The sequence below is a fragment of the Mytilus galloprovincialis genome, chromosome 7, assembly GCF_965363235.1.
Source record: "Mytilus galloprovincialis chromosome 7, xbMytGall1.hap1.1, whole genome shotgun sequence".
In the NCBI taxonomy this organism is placed as follows: Eukaryota; Metazoa; Mollusca; class Bivalvia; order Mytilida; family Mytilidae; genus Mytilus; species Mytilus galloprovincialis.
Genome location: NC_134844.1, coordinates 12,236,175 through 12,259,198, shown reverse-complemented (window position 1 = coordinate 12,259,198; position 23,024 = coordinate 12,236,175). Strand labels below are relative to the sequence as shown.

The 23,024-nt window shown below is 32.0% G+C and overlaps 1 protein-coding gene across 1 annotated transcript in view; it reads left to right on the top strand.

Annotated features, from left to right (window-relative positions):
• Positions 1–23,024, top strand: part of LOC143084128 (fibroblast growth factor receptor 2-like) — an 81,817-nt gene that overhangs the window by 36,599 nt on the left and 22,194 nt on the right. Inside the window, exons 11-12 of the mRNA XM_076260536.1 lie at positions 3,750–3,946; positions 9,141–9,260. Coding sequence (XP_076116651.1) covers positions 3,750–3,946; positions 9,141–9,260 — 317 coding nt within the window. The remainder of the gene's footprint in view (positions 1–3,749; positions 3,947–9,140; positions 9,261–23,024) is intronic.

The following is a 23,024-nucleotide window of genomic DNA, read 5'->3' as shown; positions in this document are numbered from 1 at the left end:
AATGCACTACGAAATAACTGTGTTCTTGGGCCTAAGAAATGGATTCCTGAAATCTAGATTCTGTACTTTAGCAACTTTCCTGAATGATTTGCTGGCTTCAATTTGTCAAACTCAATCAAAGTAAAGGATTTACATCTTTAGTTTACAGAAATTCTTTTAAAATGTCATTTTGGCATTCTACGGCTATAATAAGCATTTTAAAGCAGTTTACATTTTATTTCTAAGTGGCATGCTGACTTTCTATCTGACAGCTTTATTATTCCTGATATTTGTGTTTCTGTGCTTAATCAAATTTAATAAACCATTTGTGAACTCTGAATATAGAGAAATGTAGATTATCACATAAAAAAGTGCAGCATATCTTGTATTCATGGCTCTGGTTAAACGGCCTAATTGATGTATGTAAAATGTGAAGAGCTTTGTACATCAAATCTGTAGTCTATCACAAATATTTCACTAAATCTGTAAAAAAAGCACTTTACTATATTCAGTACACCTAGGCTACCATATTTTTATGCCCCACCTACGATAGTAGAGGGGCATGATGTTTTCTGGTCTGTGCGTCCGTCTGTCCTTCCGTCTGTCCATCCGTCCGTTCGTTCGTTCCTTCCTTCGTACGTTCAGGTTTAAGTTTTTGGTCAAGGTAGTTTAAAAAAGAAGATGTGGTATGATTGCCAATGTGAGAACTATCCACTATCCACAAAAGACCAAAATGACACAAACATTAACAATTATAGGTCACCGTACGGCCTTCAACATGCAATGAGCAAAGCCCATACCGCATATAGTCAGCTATAAAAGGCCCCGATAAGACAATGTAAAACAATTCAAAGGAGAAAACTAACGGCCTTATTTATTTAAAAAAATGAACGAAAAACAAATATGTAACACATAAACAAACGACAACCACTGAATTACAGGCTCCTGACTTGGGACAGGCACAAACATAAATAATGTGGCGGGGTTAAATATCCACCTGCATTGCAAAACACTGTTCGAGACTAGAATCGTTAGTTACTTTAATTATCCTTTACTTGATCGCATGCATTTTTTATCTACTTGCATGAAACTTTTATCAACACAATCTTATTCTCCTGCCTACGAATCCCTGTTTTATTTTGTATTCTATTGTATTTGATATAACGTTGTATTAGAAAACGTCACAATACTCAAACGTCAAGCCAAACCATGGCACTTCAGCGAAAGGACCATCATACTTCAGCGCAGACCATCCCACTTCAGTGTGGCCATCAAACTTCAGCTTGACCATCCCACTTCAGCGTCCCCATCACACCTTCAAGTACTACATATATATTACAATGGAAAAGTTGGTCCTTCATATAGCAGCTAACAGTAATAGAAACTTTGTATTTTTGCAACATCAGAAGAACAGAAATTAGTAGATTGATTAAGGCCAACTAAAATTAATAAGTAGATTTTCATCCAAATTTTTGAAAAAAATGGGGCGGGTGGGAGGATTTTATTTTTTAAATTTTATTTCATATGAAACCTTCTTGTCACGTGTTTTTCATATATGCAAGTGTAATAACAAGCCTTTATCATGTAAATACATCCATAAGGTATAGTGTATAAGACAATAACAATCAAAACCAAGGAGTAACCAAAGACTCATAAAACCAAAAGACATTTACATCAACAGCTACAAATAATAAGTAGGAAACATCACGAACTCTACTAAAACCAGGAGTGAAATCAGGTGCTCCGGAAGGGTAAGCATTTCCTGCACCGTATACGGTACCCGTCATGTTATATTTTTGTTCAGTTCGGTAATGATGGAAATTTGTTATGACTGAGGAAGAATATCACTGAGATATGATTTCTAACACACTTTTGTCATTATGGCATATCAGCTTATGATGGTGGCCATAAAATTGTTTGAGTGATCACTTTAATTTGATTGATTCATAGCCCTGTCTTTGAAATTTTTGAGAAAGAAGTATACCTCGTTCAACAAAATCAACATACTTTGAGCTAGCTCTAGAGTAACGTATCAATTGAGACACACACATATATACTCCATATGCTGATGCCGCTTTTTCAAATTCATAAATATATATCTGATTGGCAACCACTGTTCTACATGTAATTGCCGCTGTAGAAACCTATCTTATAGTAAACAGCAGAAATGTGAACAAATGCTCTTTTCAGTTGGACAACCTACATCAAATGTATTTTGCTTTTGAATCCGGGCAATGTTTTGTTATCCTAATAAAATGAAGCAAATGCAATGATATGCAACACGAGTACGATGAGTACAGAATAAAATGAAAAAACTCAAACAGTGTTGAAATATAAAGTTGGTCCTTAATATAATTATGCAAGATGCAAATATAATTACAAATTGAATGTAGAACATAAAGTTGTTTAGTGACTCTATCGTGGGTATTGGGACAGAGGATGTTTGCTGTTTTTTTTCTACAAAAAACTAAAGGCGCCATGGCTAAATCTAAATCTAAGAGCTTGCTATAAATTAATAAATTAAAAATGCTTATGTTTGTCCATTTTCTAAACTCAATATACGGTCACCATTCTAAAAAGATCATGCTTGTGTCAATTTCTTTATTCCAGTCAAATGTGTTCCACGATTCTTACGCTTTTGGGTTTCATTCACAGTCCAAATTTCTTGACACAAAGTCATGTCAGTCATTGTATAAATAAAATAAATCCAAGGTGTTTTACTCACAAACATTTGTGTCATTAAGTTGTGACATACGGCGATTTGCGTTCTTGGACACAGCGTTTTACTCGTTACCCGAATATTTCATGCCCTTCTCGTAATCAATCTCTATTCTCAGTAAATGATAAGAATACTCTCTCTAAGAAATACGAAAACCGAAATTGGAAACAGGAAGTTTTACATGAAACGAAATTACGACGGTTACCGGTAACGGAAATGAACAAAATCCGGGAATCGTTATTTTTCATAAAATAAAAAAAATCGGGGCGGGCGGGGATGAAAATCTATCAATTAATTTTAATTGGCCTAATATGTTTTTTTTTAAAGTCACATGAAACGAGTGACTGGTGAAAAATAAAGTTTATCCAATTCTTGAACCAATGCATGCATATATCATAAACTTAGTCCTCTGTGCACATTTTTTATGGAAATATATCATATAATTATCAATTTTTTTTCTTTCTGTCTGTTATGATTTAACAAATATGGCAGCTCATTAAATGTCATGTTTTGACTCCGAATTTTACCTTGTCACCTTATAGTAAACAATCAACAAAAAAGCATGGATATTGAGCACATGTTTTACATGTACAATCAGATAATAGTTTATTTCAGTGACAGAATCATGCATATTGCCATCACAGGATTTTTACACAATGGTTCACGCTAAGGTCACTTTCCATGCGGAAAATACGTTGGCAAATTGCTTCCTGGAAGCAATCAATTAAAAAATGTAAACTTTTTCTAAATGTGGACAAATTAAAGAATTTTCTTCAGAAAAAAATATATGTACATAGGTTTAATAATGAAAACTATCCATTTTGTTATAAAAAAACATTTGCATGTTTTTTTTTAATTTGAGGTTTCATGACTTTAAAGTTATTTATACAAGGATATCAAATATGTAATCTGATGATAATAAAGACATGATAAAAAGTAGACATATATGTGTACATGTGTATTCACAATTGTCAATCTTAGGTTAACCATGTTCTCTTGAAAACTATGAAGAAACAGTATAAGAAATTGTCAGAAAATTGTATAATTTCAGGGCCATTATATGTATTGGTTGAACTTGCTCCACATGGTAACATGCGAGACTACTTGAGATCAAGAAGACCACATAATTCTGCAGGATACAAAAAGCAAGATTTAGAAAAAGGCTCATTCAAACCATTAACAGAAAAAGACTTGATATCATATGCCTACCAGATAGGCAGAGGAATGGAATACCTGGCATATAGAAAGGTTAGATTTAGATTTAAACTTTTTTGTGAATAATTTTAGTTTATAGACCTTTAATGCTAATTTATTCTTTGATTAAAAAGATGAGAGTTATTATTATGTTATTAGAACATAAAGAGAATCTTCATAGCTTCATGATATTGTGCTTTTTGTCTAGCCTTCGACTTTAGTTGAAAAAGTGAGACATAGCAATCCTACATTTCCGTCCACGTCAGCGGCAGCTGTGTCCTCAAATATTCACTCTGTGGTTTAAAGTTTTGAAAATTTTAATAACTTTCTTAAACTATACTGAACTTCTACCAAACTGGGACAGAAGATTGTTTATGATCATAAATCAAGAAGTAAATTTTGTACAAAAAAAAAGTCCATTTTTTCCGTATTTTACATACAAATGGACTTAAATTTTCTGCGGTGAAATATTACAATCACTCTGTGGTTTAACTTTTTAAAATTTTTACAACTTTCTTAAACTATACTGGGTTTGTACCAAACTTGAACAGAAGCTCGTTTATGGTCAGAAGATAGTATCCAGAAGTAAATTTTGTAAAAATAAAGTTCCATTTTTTCCATATTTTACGTATAAATGGACTTAAATTTTCTTCAGTGAAACATTATATTCACTCTGTAGTTAAAGTTTTTAGAATTTCAATAACTTTCTTAAAATATCCTGGGTTTGTACCAAACTTTGACATTAGCTTGTTTATGATCATAAAACAGTAGCCAGAAGTAAATTTTGTAAAAAAATAAATCCATGTTTTTCTGTATTTTACTTTTAAATGGACTTATTACCCGGCCACGTCCACTTGTATTTTTTGTCCATCTGATGAGTTAAGCCTTTTTCAACTGATTTTTATAGTTCGTTCTTATGTTGTACTGTTATACCACTGTCCCACATTAGGGGGAGGGTTGGGATCCCGCTAACATGTTTAACCCCGCCACATTATTTATGTATGTGCCTGTCCAAAGTCAGGAGCCTGTAATGCAGTGGTTGTCGTTTGTTTATGTGTTACGTATTTGTTTTTCGTTCATTTTTTTACATAGATAAGGCCGTAAGTTTTCCTCGTTTGAATTGTTTTACATTGTCTTATCGGGGCCTTATATAGCTGACTATGCTGTGTGGGCTTTGCTCATTGTTGAAGGCCGTACGATGACCTATAGTTGTTAATGTCTGTGTCATTTTGGTCTTTTGTGGATAGTTGTCTCATTGGCAATCATATAACATCTTCTTTTTTATATTAGATCTTCCGCTAGAAAACAACACATTCACTCTGTGGTTTAACTTTTTAAAATTTTTACAACTTTCTTAAACTATACTGGGTTTGTACCAAACTTGAACAGAAGCTCGTTTATGGTCAGAAGATAGTATCCAGAAGTAAATTTTGTAAAAATAAAGTTCCATTTTTTCCATATTTTACGTATAAATGGACTTAAATTTTCTTCAGTGAAACATTATATTCACTCTGTAGTTAAAGTTTTTAGAATTTCAATAACTTTCTTAAAATATCCTGGGTTTGTACCAAACTTTGACATTAGCTTGTTTATGATCATAAAACAGTAGCCAGAAGTAAATTTTGTAAAAAAATAAATCCATGTTTTTCTGTATTTTACTTTTAAATGGACTTATTACCCGGCCACGTCCACTTGTATTTTTTGTCCATCTGATGAGTTAAGCCTTTTTCAACTGATTTTTATAGTTCGTTCTTATGTTGTACTGTTATACCACTGTCCCACATTAGGGGGAGGGTTGGGATCCCGCTAACATGTTTAACCCCGCCACATTATTTATGTATGTGCCTGTCCAAAGTCAGGAGCCTGTAATGCAGTGGTTGTCGTTTGTTTATGTGTTACGTATTTGTTTTTCGTTCATTTTTTTACATAGATAAGGCCGTAAGTTTTCCTCGTTTGAATTGTTTTACATTGTCTTATCGGGGCCTTATATAGCTGACTATGCTGTATGGGCTTTGCTCATTGTTGAAGGCCGTACGATGACCTATAGTTGTTAATGTCTGTGTCATTTTGGTCTTTTGTGGATAGTTGTCTCATTGGCAATCATATAACATCTTCTTTTTTATATTAGATCTTCCGCTAGAAAACAACACATTCACTCTGTGGTTTAACTTTTTAAAATTTTTACAACTTTCTTAAACTATACTGGGTTTGTACCAAACTTGAACAGAAGCTCGTTTATGGTCAGAAGATAGTATCCAGAAGTAAATTTTGTAAAAATAAAGTTCCATTTTTTCCATATTTTACGTATAAATGGACTTAAATTTTCTTCAGTGAAACATTATATTCACTCTGTAGTTAAAGTTTTTAGAATTTCAATAACTTTCTTAAAATATCCTGGGTTTGTACCAAACTTTGACATTAGCTTGTTTATGATCATAAAACAGTAGCCAGAAGTAAATTTTGTAAAAAAATAAATCCATGTTTTTCTGTATTTTACTTTTAAATGGACTTATTACCCGGCCACGTCCACTTGTATTTTTTGTCCATCTGATGAGTTAAGCCTTTTTCAACTGATTTTTATAGTTCGTTCTTATGTTGTACTGTTATACCACTGTCCCACATTAGGGGGAGGGTTGGGATCCCGCTAACATGTTTAACCCCGCCACATTATTTATGTATGTGCCTGTTCAAAGTCAGGAGCCTGTAATGCAGTGGTTGTCGTTTGTTTATGTGTTACGTATTTGTTTTTCGTTCATTTTTTTACATAGATAAGGCCGTAAGTTTTCCTCGTTTGAATTGTTTTACATTGTCTTATCGGGGCCTTATATAGCTGACTATGCTGTATGGGCTTTGCTCATTGTTGAAGGCCGTACGATGACCTATAGTTGTTAATGTCTGTGTCATTTTGGTCTTTTGTGGATAGTTGTCTCATTGGCAATCATATAACATCTTCTTTTTTATATTAGATCTTCCGCTAGAAAACAACACATTCACTCTGTGGTTTAACTTTTTAAAATTTTTACAACTTTCTTAAACTATACTGGGTTTGTACCAAACTTGAACAGAAGCTCGTTTATGGTCAGAAGATAGTATCCAGAAGTAAATTTTGTAAAAATAAAGTTCCATTTTTTCCATATTTTACGTATAAATGGACTTAAATTTTCTTCAGTGAAACATTATATTCACTCTGTAGTTAAAGTTTTTAGAATTTCAATAACTTTCTTAAAATATCCTGGGTTTGTACCAAACTTTGACATTAGCTTGTTTATGATCATAAAACAGTAGCCAGAAGTAAATTTTGTAAAAAAATAAATCCATGTTTTTCTGTATTTTACTTTTAAATGGACTTATTACCCGGCCACGTCCACTTGTATTTTTTGTCCATCTGATGAGTTAAGCCTTTTTCAACTGATTTTTATAGTTCGTTCTTATGTTGTACTGTTATACCACTGTCCCACATTAGGGGGAGGGTTGGGATCCCGCTAACATGTTTAACCCCGCCACATTATTTATGTATGTGCCTGTCCAAAGTCAGGAGCCTGTAATGCAGTGGTTGTCGTTTGTTTATGTGTTACGTATTTGTTTTTCGTTCATTTTTTTACATAGATAAGGCCGTAAGTTTTCCTCGTTTGAATTGTTTTACATTGTCTTATCGGGGCCTTATATAGCTGACTATGCTGTATGGGCTTTGCTCATTGTTGAAGGCCGTACGATGACCTATAGTTGTTAATGTCTGTGTCATTTTGGTCTTTTGTGGATAGTTGTCTCATTGGCAATCATATAACATCTTCTTTTTTATATTAGATCTTCCGCTAGAAAACAACACATTCACTCTGTGGTTTAAGTTTTTGAAATTTTAATAACTTTCTTATACTATTTCTAATTTGCACAAAATAGATATAGGAAGATGTGGTGTGAGTGCCAATGCGACAACTCTCCATCAAAATAACAATTTATGAAAGTAAACCATATGCATTATAGGTCAATGTACAGCTTTCAACCCGGAGCCTTGGCTCACACCGAACAAAAAGCTATAAAGGGCTTCAAAATTACTAGTGTAAAACCATTCAATCAGGAAAACCAACGGTCTAATATATATAAAAAAAACAAGAAACGAGATACATGTATAAATCACATAAACAAACGACAACATCAGATTCCTGACTTAGGACAGGTGCAAACATTTGTAGTGGGATTAAATGTGTTAATGGTACCAAACCTTCTCCCTTTTTCTGAAACAATAGCATAACATCACAACATAGAAAACCACACGATAAAATATCAATTGGATGGCTTATAACTCAATCAAAAAACATAAATTAGCACACTATGAACGAATAAATTTGAACTGCGATACCTGAATGCAAATGTACAGTTAATAAAATATTAGGGACAAACATTCAAGGCCAAAAAGCAAACAAACAAGTCCAAACAAAGCCATGGCAAGACACCACCACGAAATATTTAACCCTTCGAAAATAATCACTTTTTTGAAGAAAAAAAAAGAAGTGAAAATTAGTAGATATTCCAAATAATCAAAGCTGGTTTAAAAAATCAAATCAAGACAAGATCCATATAAAATAACAAAAAAACATTATGAAAAGTATCAACAGGTTATATTAACAAGAAAATACGATTTGAGAGTACTGACAGCTAGTTAAAAGCCAAAAACAATTAATAATAAAAAAATCATGCATCAGAGACTATATTTAAGCTTGTTTATGATCAAAAGCTAATATCTTAAAGGAAATTTTGTTTAAATGGTCAGTTGAACCCTTAAGGAGTTATTGCCCTTTATAGTCAATTTTTTTTAGCAATTTTCATTAAACTTTGGTAAATTTTGTTTAATTTTACAAAATATTTTCCTCTCTAACAAATGGGCCAAGTTTATATAGAAAATTGTAAGTAGCAAGAATGTTCAGTAAAGTAAGATTTACAAACACATCACCATCACCAAAACACAATTTTGTCATGAATCCATCTATGTCCTTTGTTTAATATGAATATAGACCAAGGTGAGTGACACAGGCTCTTAAGAGCCTCTAGTCTGAATTTTTTTTGTTAGCTTCATACTTGGTAAACAGCTAAACTGAAAAATGCATATTTTGTCAGCTTGTAGTGGTAAAAAATAATTTCTTTGTGATTGCTCATATAGAGAATAGATAAGTAACACTAGAGCACTCCTTCTTGTATGGACAAAGAGGTCAAGTTTAAATATGATTTAATAGTTTTTGTTTTTCTATTACAGTGTATTCACAGAGATTTAGCTGCAAGAAATGTGTTAGTTGCTGAAGATGTACTAAAAATAGCAGATTTTGGTTTGACCAGAAATCTTACCAATGTGGATTATTACAGAAAGACTGGAGATGTAAGACATTTAAAGCTCACCTGGCCCTATGGGTCAAGATAGCTTTTCTCAATACTTTGTGTCAGTTGTCTGTCGTTGTCATTGTCCATTACTTTTTACAAAAATCTTTTTCTCTAAAACTAATAAACCAAATGTTACCAAACTTGGACTTAATCACTATTGGTATATATAGTTCAGAAAATTGTGTCTTAAATTTAAGACCCTGACTATCAAAAATGGCTGTCATGGCTAAAAATAGAACAAAGGGGTAAAATGTAGTTTTTGGCTTATATCTCTGGAACTAAAACATCTACAGTAAATCTGAAATGAGTTGAAATGTTCATCAGGCTTTGATCTATCTGCCCTGAAATTTTTGAACAAAAACTAAAGGTGTAATACGACCATTGATTTCCCCCAATCAGTCTGTTAAATTTGCACTTTTCATAAAAAATTTGACATGACATTTCATTGCATATAAGAAAATAACCATCACTTGAAGTTAACCAATCAAATACCCCCTTATTATACCCCACGCAACAAAGTTGCGCAGGGTATAATGTTTTTGACCCGTCAGTCCGTCCGTCCGTCAGTCCGTCCGTCAGTCCTGTTTCTTGTCATCGCAACTCCTCTTAAATCACACAACAGAATTTCACGAAACCTTTTCAGATAATAAGGTCATACTATGTAGTTGTGCATATCGACGGGAAATTACGATTGAATTTTTTTTCTAGGAGTTACGCCCCTTTGAACTTATTTACTTTAATGTACTACTGCAACAGTTTGTCATCGCAACTCCTCTCAAACCACACAACAGAATTTCACGAAACCTTTTCAGATAATAAGGACATACTATGTAGTTGTGCATATCGACGGGAAATTGCGATTCAAATTTTTTTCTAGGAATTACGCCCCTTTGAACTTATTTGCTTCAATGTACTACTTCAACAGTTTGTCATCTCAACTCCTCTCAAACCACACGAAAGAATTTCATGAAACTTTGTAGATAATAAGGACATACTACGTAGATGTGCATATCAACAGGAAATTACGATTCAATATTTTTTCTAGGAGTTATGCCCCTTTGAACTTATTTGCTTCAATGTACGTCTGCAACAGTTTGTCATCTCAACTCCTCTGAAAACACACAACAGAATTTCATGAAATTTTATAGATAATAAGGACATACTATGTAGATGTGTATATTGACAGGAAATTATTATTCAATATTTTTTCTTATACAATTTTTTTTTCTTATACTTATTTAATTTCTCCAATGACAATGTGGGGAAGTGGGGTATGTGAGCGTGCTCACTAAGGTTCTTTAATTTAATATGTGTTATACGCTTTAGTAACCTCAAGTTTCCAAAAAATTCTACTGAAACCCAAAATAAAAAGTAATGGTTTTTTGAAATACCAAAGAAAAATGTTAACCACCCATAAATGTTTAATGTACTGTAATAAAATATAGGATTAATTACCTGCAACTGTCAAATTCAAGGGAACATACTTTATGCCCCAGTTTTCCAGTCTGGGCATCTGTCTGTCTGTTCTTCCATCTGTTCTGCTCCAGGTTTAAGATTTTGAAGTCCAATCAACTTGAAACTTAAAACACACTTTCCCTATGGTATGATCTTTCTAATTTTAATGCCAAATTAGATTTTTACCCAATTTCATGGTCCATTGAACATAGAAAATGATAGTGCAAGTGGGGCATCTGTGTACTCTGGACATATTTTTTGTTAGAAAATACATTGAAATTAAACTATGACACATGATTCGGTATTAGCCAATCAACTAATTACTATATAATGTAAGGTATAAAAATAAGATTTCAGTTCAGTTAAGAATTCAACACAAAGTATTATAAATTCATATTGTTAACATTATGTTATAGATAATGCTTATTTTAAGGTTTTTCTTGTCCTAGAACACCCTGAGGGGTGTCAGGATTGATCAAATGAAAGACCGACCGTAGGGAGGTCTTTCTCTGAGCAATCCTGACAACCCGAGAGGTGTTCTACGACAAGAAAAACCTTAAAATATGCATTATCTGACTTATATACCGTCAAAAAAAAATTAGTTTTTATAAAGATTTGCAAAATTTAGTATCCTATTTTACCGACAACACTAAAGTGGGATATTCCTTTCTAATGCGTTCAGGTTTTAATACACCCTACGACTCAGTTAGAATGTGAAATAAAACTCACTAATTAATCTAGATATAAACCTTTTAAAAAATATTATCCATACACAATAAGAATATTACTGTAACTGCATGAAGTAAGACACAAATGTATTGTTACCATCCGATAACGGTGTATGACAAATACAAGACACACTGTAAGTAATTTATTGTACCACTTAGTTTATGGAAAAGGGGGAGGGGTATGTTTTTTTTTTCTATTTGTAATGTCATTTCTATCGCGGAAAAGTGGTTATTTTTTTAACAATTTTAATTGAATCGAATGAAAAATTCAGAAAGATTGTCTTTTGAATAGCAATACATTTTATTAACAGATAATCAGGATATAATTGTATACCCTGCGCACCCGACCCTTTTCTGAGTTACATTTATGTTATTCAATAGAATATAAGATTATCTTATTAGTTGATCATTTGATAGAGTAAAAGAATACATAAATTTAAAACAGTTAAGAACTGACACAAAGACGAATATAAATACATGTAGGTCACAGTTTGATTTCCTATTCAGCGTTTATCGTCCTGAACATGCATGAAATATTTGCCACTGGACGTTCAGCAAGCAACCAACAATCAACCAACCTATTCAGTGTGACTCAATAAGATTTTCAAAATCTAACACACGAAATTATGTTAAATCTGGCTTTTTAGCTCACCTGGCCTAAAGGGCCATGTGAGCTTATGCCATCACTTGGCGTCCGTCGTCATCCATCGTCTGTCGTCGTAAACTATTTCAAGAATCTTCTCCTCTGAAACTACTAAGCCAAATACTTCCAAACTTTAACTGAATGTTCCTTAGGGTATCTAGTTTATAAATTGTATCCGAAGTTTTGATCTATCAACAAACATGGTTGCCATTGCTAAAAATAGAACATAGGGGTCAAATGCAGTTTTTGGCTTATATCTCAAAAACGAAAGCATTTAGAGCAAATCTGACATGGGGGTAAAAATGTTCATTAGGTCAACATCTATCAGCCCTGAAATTTTCAGATGAATCAAACAACCCATTGTTGGGTTGCTGCCACTTACAGACCTTCTAAAATTCAAACTGACCACACGCACGATACACGCACGCACGATACACGCACGGTGAATGCACGATACACGCACGGTACACGCACGATACACGATACACGCACGATGAGCGATGAGCGTTACACGGAGGATTAACGCAAAATGAATGATGAATGATGAACGCACGATACACGCACGATGCACGATGAATGATAAATACACGATACACGCACGCACGATACACGCACGTTGAATGATTCATTGACGACTGAACAACGAACGCTTTTTACACGATTCTCAAAGCTATTTTATTTAGAATAGTATTTAAAATTGATATGCATTTTCATTAAAGGCAATACTTGTAGCTGTTTTGCCGATACCACCATAATAGATAATATGCTATTTTGCCAGCTCAGATTCAAATAACTTAATTAAAGTCGGCTATATTATAGGCACCGGAAATATTTGTGAACTTGGACAGAAGCTCATAACAATCATGTCTTGATTTTGTTCAGCCTCACCCTGAGAGTTCAAGTTTACGGCAAACGAAGGCGAGACATTGTGTTCCGCGAAACTCTTACTAATTTTATTTCATACAGTTAAAAATCGAGATTTTATTTTTATGCATACAATGTCCGACGCATTTTATCTACAGAGAGTGACTGGTTCTAGAAATTAGTTTAACTAACATGTTTGATATAAGGGAGCTACCATTTGATTTTTATGGGGGGGGGGGGGGGCTAGGATGAAAAAATTTGTCTTGCTTTTTTTTTTTAGTTGTAATCTCTGTCCTGCCTTTTTATTTTTTACTCTATTCGGTCCTGCCTTTTTTTTTTACTAGTTTATCCTGACTTTTTTTTACAAAAATTCTCATCCTGCCTTTTTTTTTACCAAGTTGCTCATCCTGCCTTTTTTTTTAATCAAAACTCCTGTCCTGCCTATTTTTTTCAAATTTCATCCTAGCCCCCCCATAAAAATCAAATGGTAGCTCCCTAATTGATTGCAATAAATTAATGAATGATCTATGTATTTTTACATGTTATATATTTTTTCACTTTGACGGATACATTTTATAAACGATTATATATGCGGTACGTCTAAACACCACCTAGGCCGCCTTGGTGCACTAAGCTCCAGGAAGTGCACTAAGCCCATGATGGACCAGTCAAATAAGCACCAAGGTCATTCAGTACGTTACAGATTTGAATAAAGAGCATATATTTAAATTTTGGTGTAAACATTTCAGAAATATAAGAGTTATTAACATTTTATATGGCACGCGCCGATTTTGTGTAATGTGTCCAGTTGTCATACTGTTGATTGAATCCAATGAAGCTTGACGAATTTATAAATACTGCACTAAGGATATGAAGCAAAGGTTAAATATGCACCAAGACCATTAATTAAGATAAATCATTATATTAAAAACATATGTTAAAAGTTGGTTCGATGATATAAAGAGATTTAACAGTAATTAACATTTTTAACGCGACACGCGCTCTACTTATGTAATGCATGTCTGATCACCTTGTTAATTGATCCCATCAATTCTGAGGGATTATCTTTTAACTAGTAAATAATGTTCTTTGTTCCTAATAAATTAGTAATGATAAAAGGTCTGTGATGCTTTTTAAGTTATTTATTTTTGGAAAAAGTGTTTGTTTGCGCTTTTCGAAATAAAAGATTTGCGTAAATATAGTAAAAACAAGCGGAGTATATTGTGCTCTATTTCTTTCTTTTATTCTTCCCCATTTAGTGTTTCAATATTTGCACGAATAGACACAAAAAAAATAGACAAACTTATTTCAAATATAAGAGTTAAAATGTGGCGTCCTTGGGGTTCACTGCAAACCATTTTGAACAAGTATGACAGACCGCTTGAAATTCTGCAAGAGGTAATTATTAAATTTATATTTCATATAAATAGATAGTTATGATTGCCAATAAGACAACTATCCACCAATGTCCAGAGATGGAATGACGAAAATAAAAGCAAATAAAGGTCGCGCAATACAACCTTAAATGATAATTATATGGTGATAATTTAGATTAATTTCTACAGTCTCTCATAACTCTTTATAGGATGGCACTTGTATTTTAATATACAAAATTGCTGTTTTATTCAATGTTTATATTATAATGATTATATTACAAGTGTACAGACTTTAATAAAATATTGAATCTGAAGCTAACCCTTTTTAGAGAGATATTGTCATAAAATGCTCTAGATACTTTTTGTATATGTATATTAAGGTCAATGATCAGTAAATGATCAGAGATATTGCAAATTTTGTAATGAGATAGAGGACATAAAACACTTCTTTCTCAACTACCCTAAATATAAATTTTATAGAAACAAATATTTTGACTTCATAGAAATCAATTCAGTGTGGAAAGATACTGCTAAAGATGACATACTTAAACTTAAAATAATACTAAACCCCACATCTCACAGATTTATATGGCAATAAAATTATTTAATTTGATTTGATTTGATTTGATTATTTCTGCACTGGGAAGCCTCTTATTTAATGAATTTATGATAATAGTCGTTTATTGTGCACTTTCGAATAACAATGAAGTATTGATTAAAAACAAATAAAAGTATCATAAATTCAAAATAACCTATAAAAAATACACACAAAAAAGAAAGAAATTCAAAGTTTTGTTTTAAATCCTACAAAAACAAAATACACGCATAAGCAAAATATAAAACACGACAAACAAGAAGGTGTAATTATATATATGCTGTGTAATTGTTATGTTTCTTTATTTCTTCATGGATCAGTGATTTTATTACCTGGTTAATTACTGGCACGCTCAGCTGGCACGTGCCGTCGGAAAACACTTTGATGACAGAAAAAAATCAAATTACGACTTAACTACAATTTTTAATGACTAAAAATTTCAGATACATTATCTTCATGAAAAACTACGTCCGATGGTATGTTTATTTCAATCATAGCATCATCCAATCATGGGCTTAGTGCAGTTTCATCAGCTTAGTGCACCAAGGCGGCCTAGGAGGTGTTTAGACGCTCCCTTTATATGTATATATATATCTAAAAAATATTGTAAGCTGTTTTCGTTTTCACTACAAGCATAGCTTAAATTATTTGATTCTTTTATGTTAACATTCACTGCAAATTTTTGTAGTTCTGTACATATATACTTATCAACAGGACATATTAGGTTATAATTTCACCAACAAATGAGTAGTTAAACAATCTTTAGAACGTGTCGATTTTTGCCTTGATATTGCCGAAAATCAGTGATCCGACTGACACAAGCGAACTGACATAACACCTGATTAAACAATCATGATTTCTTTTTTTAAGTTACAAAGTTCCTTATATTATCCATTGTTATCAGAATCGTATGTTTTAATTGAGAGCAAAAGATATTATTTTGTCAGAAAAATTTGATTCGTACAAATTAATTAGAACTACCTAAGAAAATGACATTTACTAAATAATTAGAAATTAACATTTGTAATACCAAATACTTCATTATATACTTCTGAAACGACTTTTCGTCCTGAATATGCATGAAATGTTTGCCACTGGACGTTTAAACAACCACTGAATAATCAATTAATCAAATTTTGCTCTCAGTAAAAATGACTTCAACAATATAAGACACAATTGGTGTCTGTTGTTTGTTTGTACAGTAAACATACTGAATGTGTTTATATTCCTTTCCAATTTCAAGTATGTAAGAAAATTCATACATATTTTCAAACATCTTAGCTGACACTTCAAATTTCTAGGAGGTGAGATTCAGGGGGTTTTACCTAAAACTCTTTGGGAAAATGCAATTTTTAATTCCAATTTGAAACCTAACGGTAATAGATATCCCAAGGGTTTTTTGAAATGCTTGTCTAATTTGATAAGGAGATTTGAAAAATCTATCTCAATGGTAGTTGAAATTATTCAGTGCAATCATTTTGTGTCCGTCGTTGTCTTTCATACATATCAATGAATTGGTGTATCCACTGTTTGCTGTTCGTAATCAGTCAGGCCTCGCGATTGATTCCAAAATTTAAGCTCCCACTTAGGTAAATTAATGATCATTTATAGGGGAGGGGCTATTTTTCTCGATGCAAACATTATTTTCCTTCCTGAAAAACAAACAGCTCAAAGGACAGAAATGTCCAACAAACCGAAATATTAAGGAAATGTCGAATAATTCAAACCCATTTGTCTTTTAAATTTAGCACATGAAGATATAATTTTTAGCACATATACACATGTACAAATTGATTTTCTAAAAAAATCACTGTCGGTCTAAAACTGTATCGCATGCCCATAAATGTCCTAAAGCTTTAAATGTCAGATCATGAGGGTCTGAATGGGGATTCAGTATTTCTGTATTTTTAGGCAATTTGTTTTATAATTCGTTTTACCTTTTGCCGATCATTCTTTATTCCATATATTCTAGTACCTCATCATTTTCTTTTCTATTTGTCTGGTTATTTTTTTGTATTCTTTATTTTTTTGTCTATAATTTCCTTCTATAAACCCCCATTCACACCCTCATGTATAATGGAAGACGATAAACATTTTAGTATACATACCACCCGTTGTCACTTTCACCTGACATACAAATCACATATTGTTATTACGGGCGATATCTTTTTGCGCCAAAAAGTAACTCATTTGCGCCACAACTTAATTGCGCCAATACTTCTTTTGCGCCACATAATTTTCAAAATTATAGGTATCATTTGCGCCAATGAAATAATCATCTAATTGCGCCAATTTTATTTATTTTTATTTATATATAACAACTAAATGATTGACTTCCATCCTCCTATTTTTGGGCTTGGGTCCGGCAGTTTACCGACTGGCGGAGTTAAAGTCATTTTAATAACGAAATGTATGCTGAATTAAAACGTTCACTCGTATATATATACAGTTAAAACAATATAAAATGTCTCTGTTCATCATTGAATTAAAGGCTGGTTTTTGTAGTTGAGAAAAGACACATATTCCTTTCTGCTTACTTCTCTACTCATTAGTTCTTTACAAATGCCTGACGGAATTTGTGTTCTTCAACAATGATGACCGGTTTTCCTCTATCAGACTCTAGTTTTTGAATGGTATATTAGACATCTTGACTCGTGAAAAAATATTCTTTTACTAAACAATTTATTTTTTGGTGAGTTTTCTTAAATTTGATAAGTTTTCAGTTAAATCTTTTAAAGTGGAAAGGTTAATTATAATACATGTATGATATTGGTAAAACATGTACATGTATGATATAGGTAAAAAATATTTACAGGTAAATCTGGCGCAATTTCATTTCATTTATTGGCGCAATTAATACCATCAAAATAAAAGACAGTGGCGCAATTAATACCTTTTCAAAACTGCAATTGGCGCAAATTGATTCTGCCCTTTATTACGGCCCGTTATTTCCACCTGGACACAGGACTTATATATTATATATATTACGTAATAATAACGGATATAGTAAATTCAGTAGAATATAACATGTATCAACGCACTGACTTCTTATATGTATTTTGAACTGACAATTGTAAATAGTATTTTTAGTTATTTTAAAACTAAGAATGAAAATCGGGAATGTGTCAAAGAGACAACAACCCGAAAAGAACAATTGACAGCCGAAGGCCAGCAGTTATATTTGCTAATGTTTTTGTTTCGAATAAGGCAAAAGCCATTGTATTTTCAGAAAATCTCTAAACGGGTAATGAAAGTTTAGCGACCTTGACTTGCTAACAGCCCTAGCACTGTCTCTAAACATTGTCGAATTTAAGAGGCTATATCAATGAAGGGATATGCTACCTAGCTTTTAGAGTTTACAAAAATATACATTTCAGAACCAAATTTTGGCTTCTTTATATTTATACCAAAATTGAGTTCAAGGCAGTATTTTGTCGAAGAGAACTATTACCCAAAGTGCAACATGCGAGAAGAAGTTTCATTTCCCTTATTGTTTTTAGTGATGTGACTAATCTTTCGAGGTTACTTCACGGAAATATATCTTAAATGAAAAGGTGCATTCCTAAAAAACAAATGCTTTATATACTGACATTGAAACAAATATACTGCTCATAATAATTGCACATATGTAGACTTTAATTAAGATATCCCGCGTTTTATAAACCATCACACTCCATTGCGTCAAAGTCGTCGTTTGAGTTGTTCGTGGAGCGTTTTCACAAATTCTGGTATTAATACTTTGTTGTTTCCAGTTAATCGCCATTTTGAATACGTGTTTTAAATATTTATATATTTAAATGATACTTGTCCACACATGAACATGTTGAAGCTGGTTACGAGGTTTCAATACATATTCGTACAATCGTTCTTAAAGTTTTTGAAAATACGTGTTGAAGTTTTGATAACAAGAAAAAGATGTGGTATGATTGGGGATGAGACAACTCATCGCAAGAAATAAAATGACACAGAAGTTTTCACCATAAGTCACCCCACGGCCTTCAACAGTGAGTAATGAACACACCACAGTAATTATTTCATAAATTATCTCATACAATATGTTAAACAGACAATTTGTTAAAAAAAAATGAGGAAATAAATCAATAAAATATTCCTGTTGATACTATCTTTTGATTGAAAAAAGCTTCTGTCCAAGTTTGATAAAAACCCAGGACAGTTTATCAATCTAATAAGTGTTTTAAAACTTCTTGATACTATCTTATGATTATTAACAAGCTTCTGTCCAAGTTTAATAGAAATCCAGGATAGTTTAAGAAACAGTCATTAAATTTCAGAGACGCCGACGGAATGTAGGATCGCTAAGTCTCGATTTTTCGACTAAAGTCGAAGACTCGACAAAAAACATACAAATCAGATTTCTTTCTGACATACGGGCGCACTACGCTTTTTTATACGCCCGTCAACATTTTGACGGGACGTTTTATGGTATACAAATGTCCGGCGTCCGTCCGTCCGCATGTCGCACTGTAACTTGAGAACCGCTTATCCATTTCATGAAACTTCTTTGTTGTTTCTTATGATGGTTTTCGGAATTTACTCATATTTTTAGTGAAACCATTTGTATTTACACGCATCTTTGTCGGAATTAAAATAAAAACAAAACACTTATAAATATATAGATTCCTTTTGTCTCTGTATATCTTACATAAACATTTTAACAAGCTGACCACACTCTTATTTATAAGTTGGCGCACATCAAAGTCGTGCTCCTATGGCAAACAATTTTGTTGCAAACGAAATGAAACAACAGCAAAATTATTTGTCCTTTTCATCATTTTAAATAAGAACAACACATTAATTAAATATTTGAAGCATAAATCTTTTCGATACAATTGTTTTAAATCACTTAAAATAAAAAAGATCGTCATTGTTTAATCAGTTGCTATATATATATATGTTATTTGGCACGTGTCAAACGGTTTGAACATTGATTTTCGGCATATCAAAGAAAAACCGGCACGTGTCTAAATAATGTTGAATATCTCGTTTATTTATGATTATTTTTCTGTAAAATTTGAAATTTATGCATTAAATATCAATCTCTAACATGATATATAAAAATAATACATAAACAGCAAACCTTCTAGTCCTTAGTGGCATTGTATAGTCAAAGCCTTCGTGCACTAAGGACTCCTTAGCAGTGTTTAGACGTACCGAAAAAAAAACATCCGTCATTCTTTGATAATCATAGAAGGTTAACAACTATAGTCTGTTTCCCGGCCGTTATTGAAATTCTTGACCATACCTTAATATTTGTATATTCCGAAGGCATACTGAATGTTTTACGGAGGGGACCAACCTAGTCAGTAACAACGTACTATTGTGAATTATTTTTCCGGATGATAATCTTTTAGGCATACATTAAAAACGGTGTCATTGATAGGCAACCATGAACACAATGAAAAATTAATCCGTGAAAGTGTTCCATGTTTATTCCATTCAAATAAAGACTTGTTATGATAATACCATATATTTAACGATTTTATAAAAAAAAAAAAAAACAAAAAAAAACAAAAAAAAACAAGATTATATCTTAAACTTGTAAATCCAATGTCAAGTTTTAAAAGTCCTTAATTTAAAATAATACATGATATATTTGCGTGATCTTATATTTGTTTTATTAAAATAATGCCTTCAAATACATATAATGTTTATTTTTATTCAATTTTCCACAAAACATTTTAGCTTTGTTTAAATGAAATTCAGAACAGAGAATTCAAACACTGTTGAAGAGAATATACATATTCATGTTAATTCGCCTCAGTTTAATTTGTTAATTCAAGTTTGACATTTAACATTTTAATCCGCAATCCACATTTACCCGACAATCTTGTATATTGTATTTTCTCAACGGAATAACATAACGTGCATGTGACCATCAGAAACTAAGACAAAAATGATATTTATAATGGTATTTATCAAAACTTAAATATTTGAAAATATCTTAGTAGCATATGAATTTGCCAAATAAGCGAAGAATTATCATCTAACCTAGGATTTAAAACCAAGGATTTGTATAGTTTCTTTTCGATAAAATATTGTTGGTGTTTTTGGCGACTATAGCAGCAACATTGCCGTTATTAAATAAAAATATAAAATTTTCGCTATCTGATAATTATAGGTTAAAATGCTCATTAAAATGTATAATATTTGTCTTAAAACTACATAGAATGACATGAAGTTCATCTTCAATAGTAGAGCTACAACACATGTCATCTCGTGGACTTCTTTTCTTTCATACTTTCCAGTTTCTATTTTTTTTAGTGGAGCTACCCCACATTTAAATTTTGCAAAAGCACATTTGTTTTTAATTGACATAATATTTTTAACAAATAACTACGGAAGCGTATTAGCGCCACACATTTTTTTTTCTTTTTCTTCCTATGTTTGCGTTAAACGCAAACCTTTGCGTTTAACGCAAACATTTGTTTTATCTTATTTCTTATTCAAGATTCAAAGGAAACAGTAGTTATTAATGGAGGAGGCTGTATATAATAAAATTTATCACCTTTGTAGTAATTGCAAAGTAAACTGCTTGAATAATTAGATCATATCAATGACTAATAATGAGCAGAATAATATAAGAAGATGTGGTATGTGTGACAATAAGAAAACTCTCCATCTAAGTCACTATTCGTAAAAGTAAACCATCATAGGCCGAATTACGGTCTTCAACACGGAGCATTGGCTCACGCTAAACAACAAACTATAAAGGACCCCAAAAACGATATCCAAGTTACTACTAGTATATATATTACAAAGAAAATTGAGTAAATTGAGGTTATACCTAAGAAAAAAATCAACCCTGCTAATATAGCTATAACCAAATATAAATATACTTCCAAAGTAAGCTCTCGTTTGAGAACTGTGTAAAGTAAGTTACATTCAAACAAGCAACCCTTTGGCAATAAATGTATAGAATGAAGCTGTTTTATTAATAAAATTATGTTCTCTCTATTCAAATTGCTACCCAAGCATCTTAAAAATACTTCATTATATTGAAATGAAAATTCAATGACTTTCTATCAAAGAATCTTGATCAAATTCTGAGATTTAAAAAAATTGTTTCCTTATTAATAATTCATTTTAAAACAGAAAGATCATTAAACATGTCTATTTGACTTGGAGGTTTCACAATTGTATGACATTATTTTTGATCTTTCAATTTTAATATGACTATACCCTAAACTTTATCTATTTTCTTGTTAAATTATATACTTCTGATGCACAAATCAGTCTTAATTAATGTATAATTGCACTTCAATTATTCCATTATTCCTATGCATATTTATTATAATGATTTGGCCTTGTATGTATGTTTCTTTTTTTTTATCTACTAGTAAATCACATCCGAAATGAATGACAGACGGACATATATACAAAACTTAATGAATAATTGAAATAAAGATATTTGCGTTATAACGCAAAGGTTTGCGTTATATCGCAAAGGTTTGCGTTAAACGCAAAAGGTTTGCGTTAAACGCAAAGGTTTGCGTTTAACGCAAACATAGGAAGAAAATAAAAAAAAAAAATGTGTGGCGCTTAAACGCTTCCGTAAATAACAGTTGGCCAACAGTATATTTTTTAGTCCACTTTTACTCAGCTGAATAGAAGTTCCAATTTTAACTCTTCTGTCGTAGAAATGTCAATATCATGTTATTGTTTGTACGTACAACATGTATCATTATATCAAAATGTGTCAGTCCCAGTCAAGATTCACTGAATAACCACGAAATATTTACAGATGATAAAATATTTACACAAAAAGTCATGAATCTGTATGAATGTTATGTACGGTGAAGTTAATTAAGTGTTCACAAGAAAGTAAGTATGACTGTAAATTTTATCTAAAGTCGGAACATACATATATATATATATATATATATACATATACTTTAACCGTGAGAAAAAATATAAGCTTTGGTGAGCTCTATAAGGTTGTAGTCTTGTAATTGACTGCTCCATAGGCTTACATGCTAAACAGCTGATCTTTGAAAATAAAAAAAATTTAAAATGCTACATAGAAATTTTTTTTCATGTTCATATCTTGTATGTACTTATGTGAAATTGTGATTTAATCGAA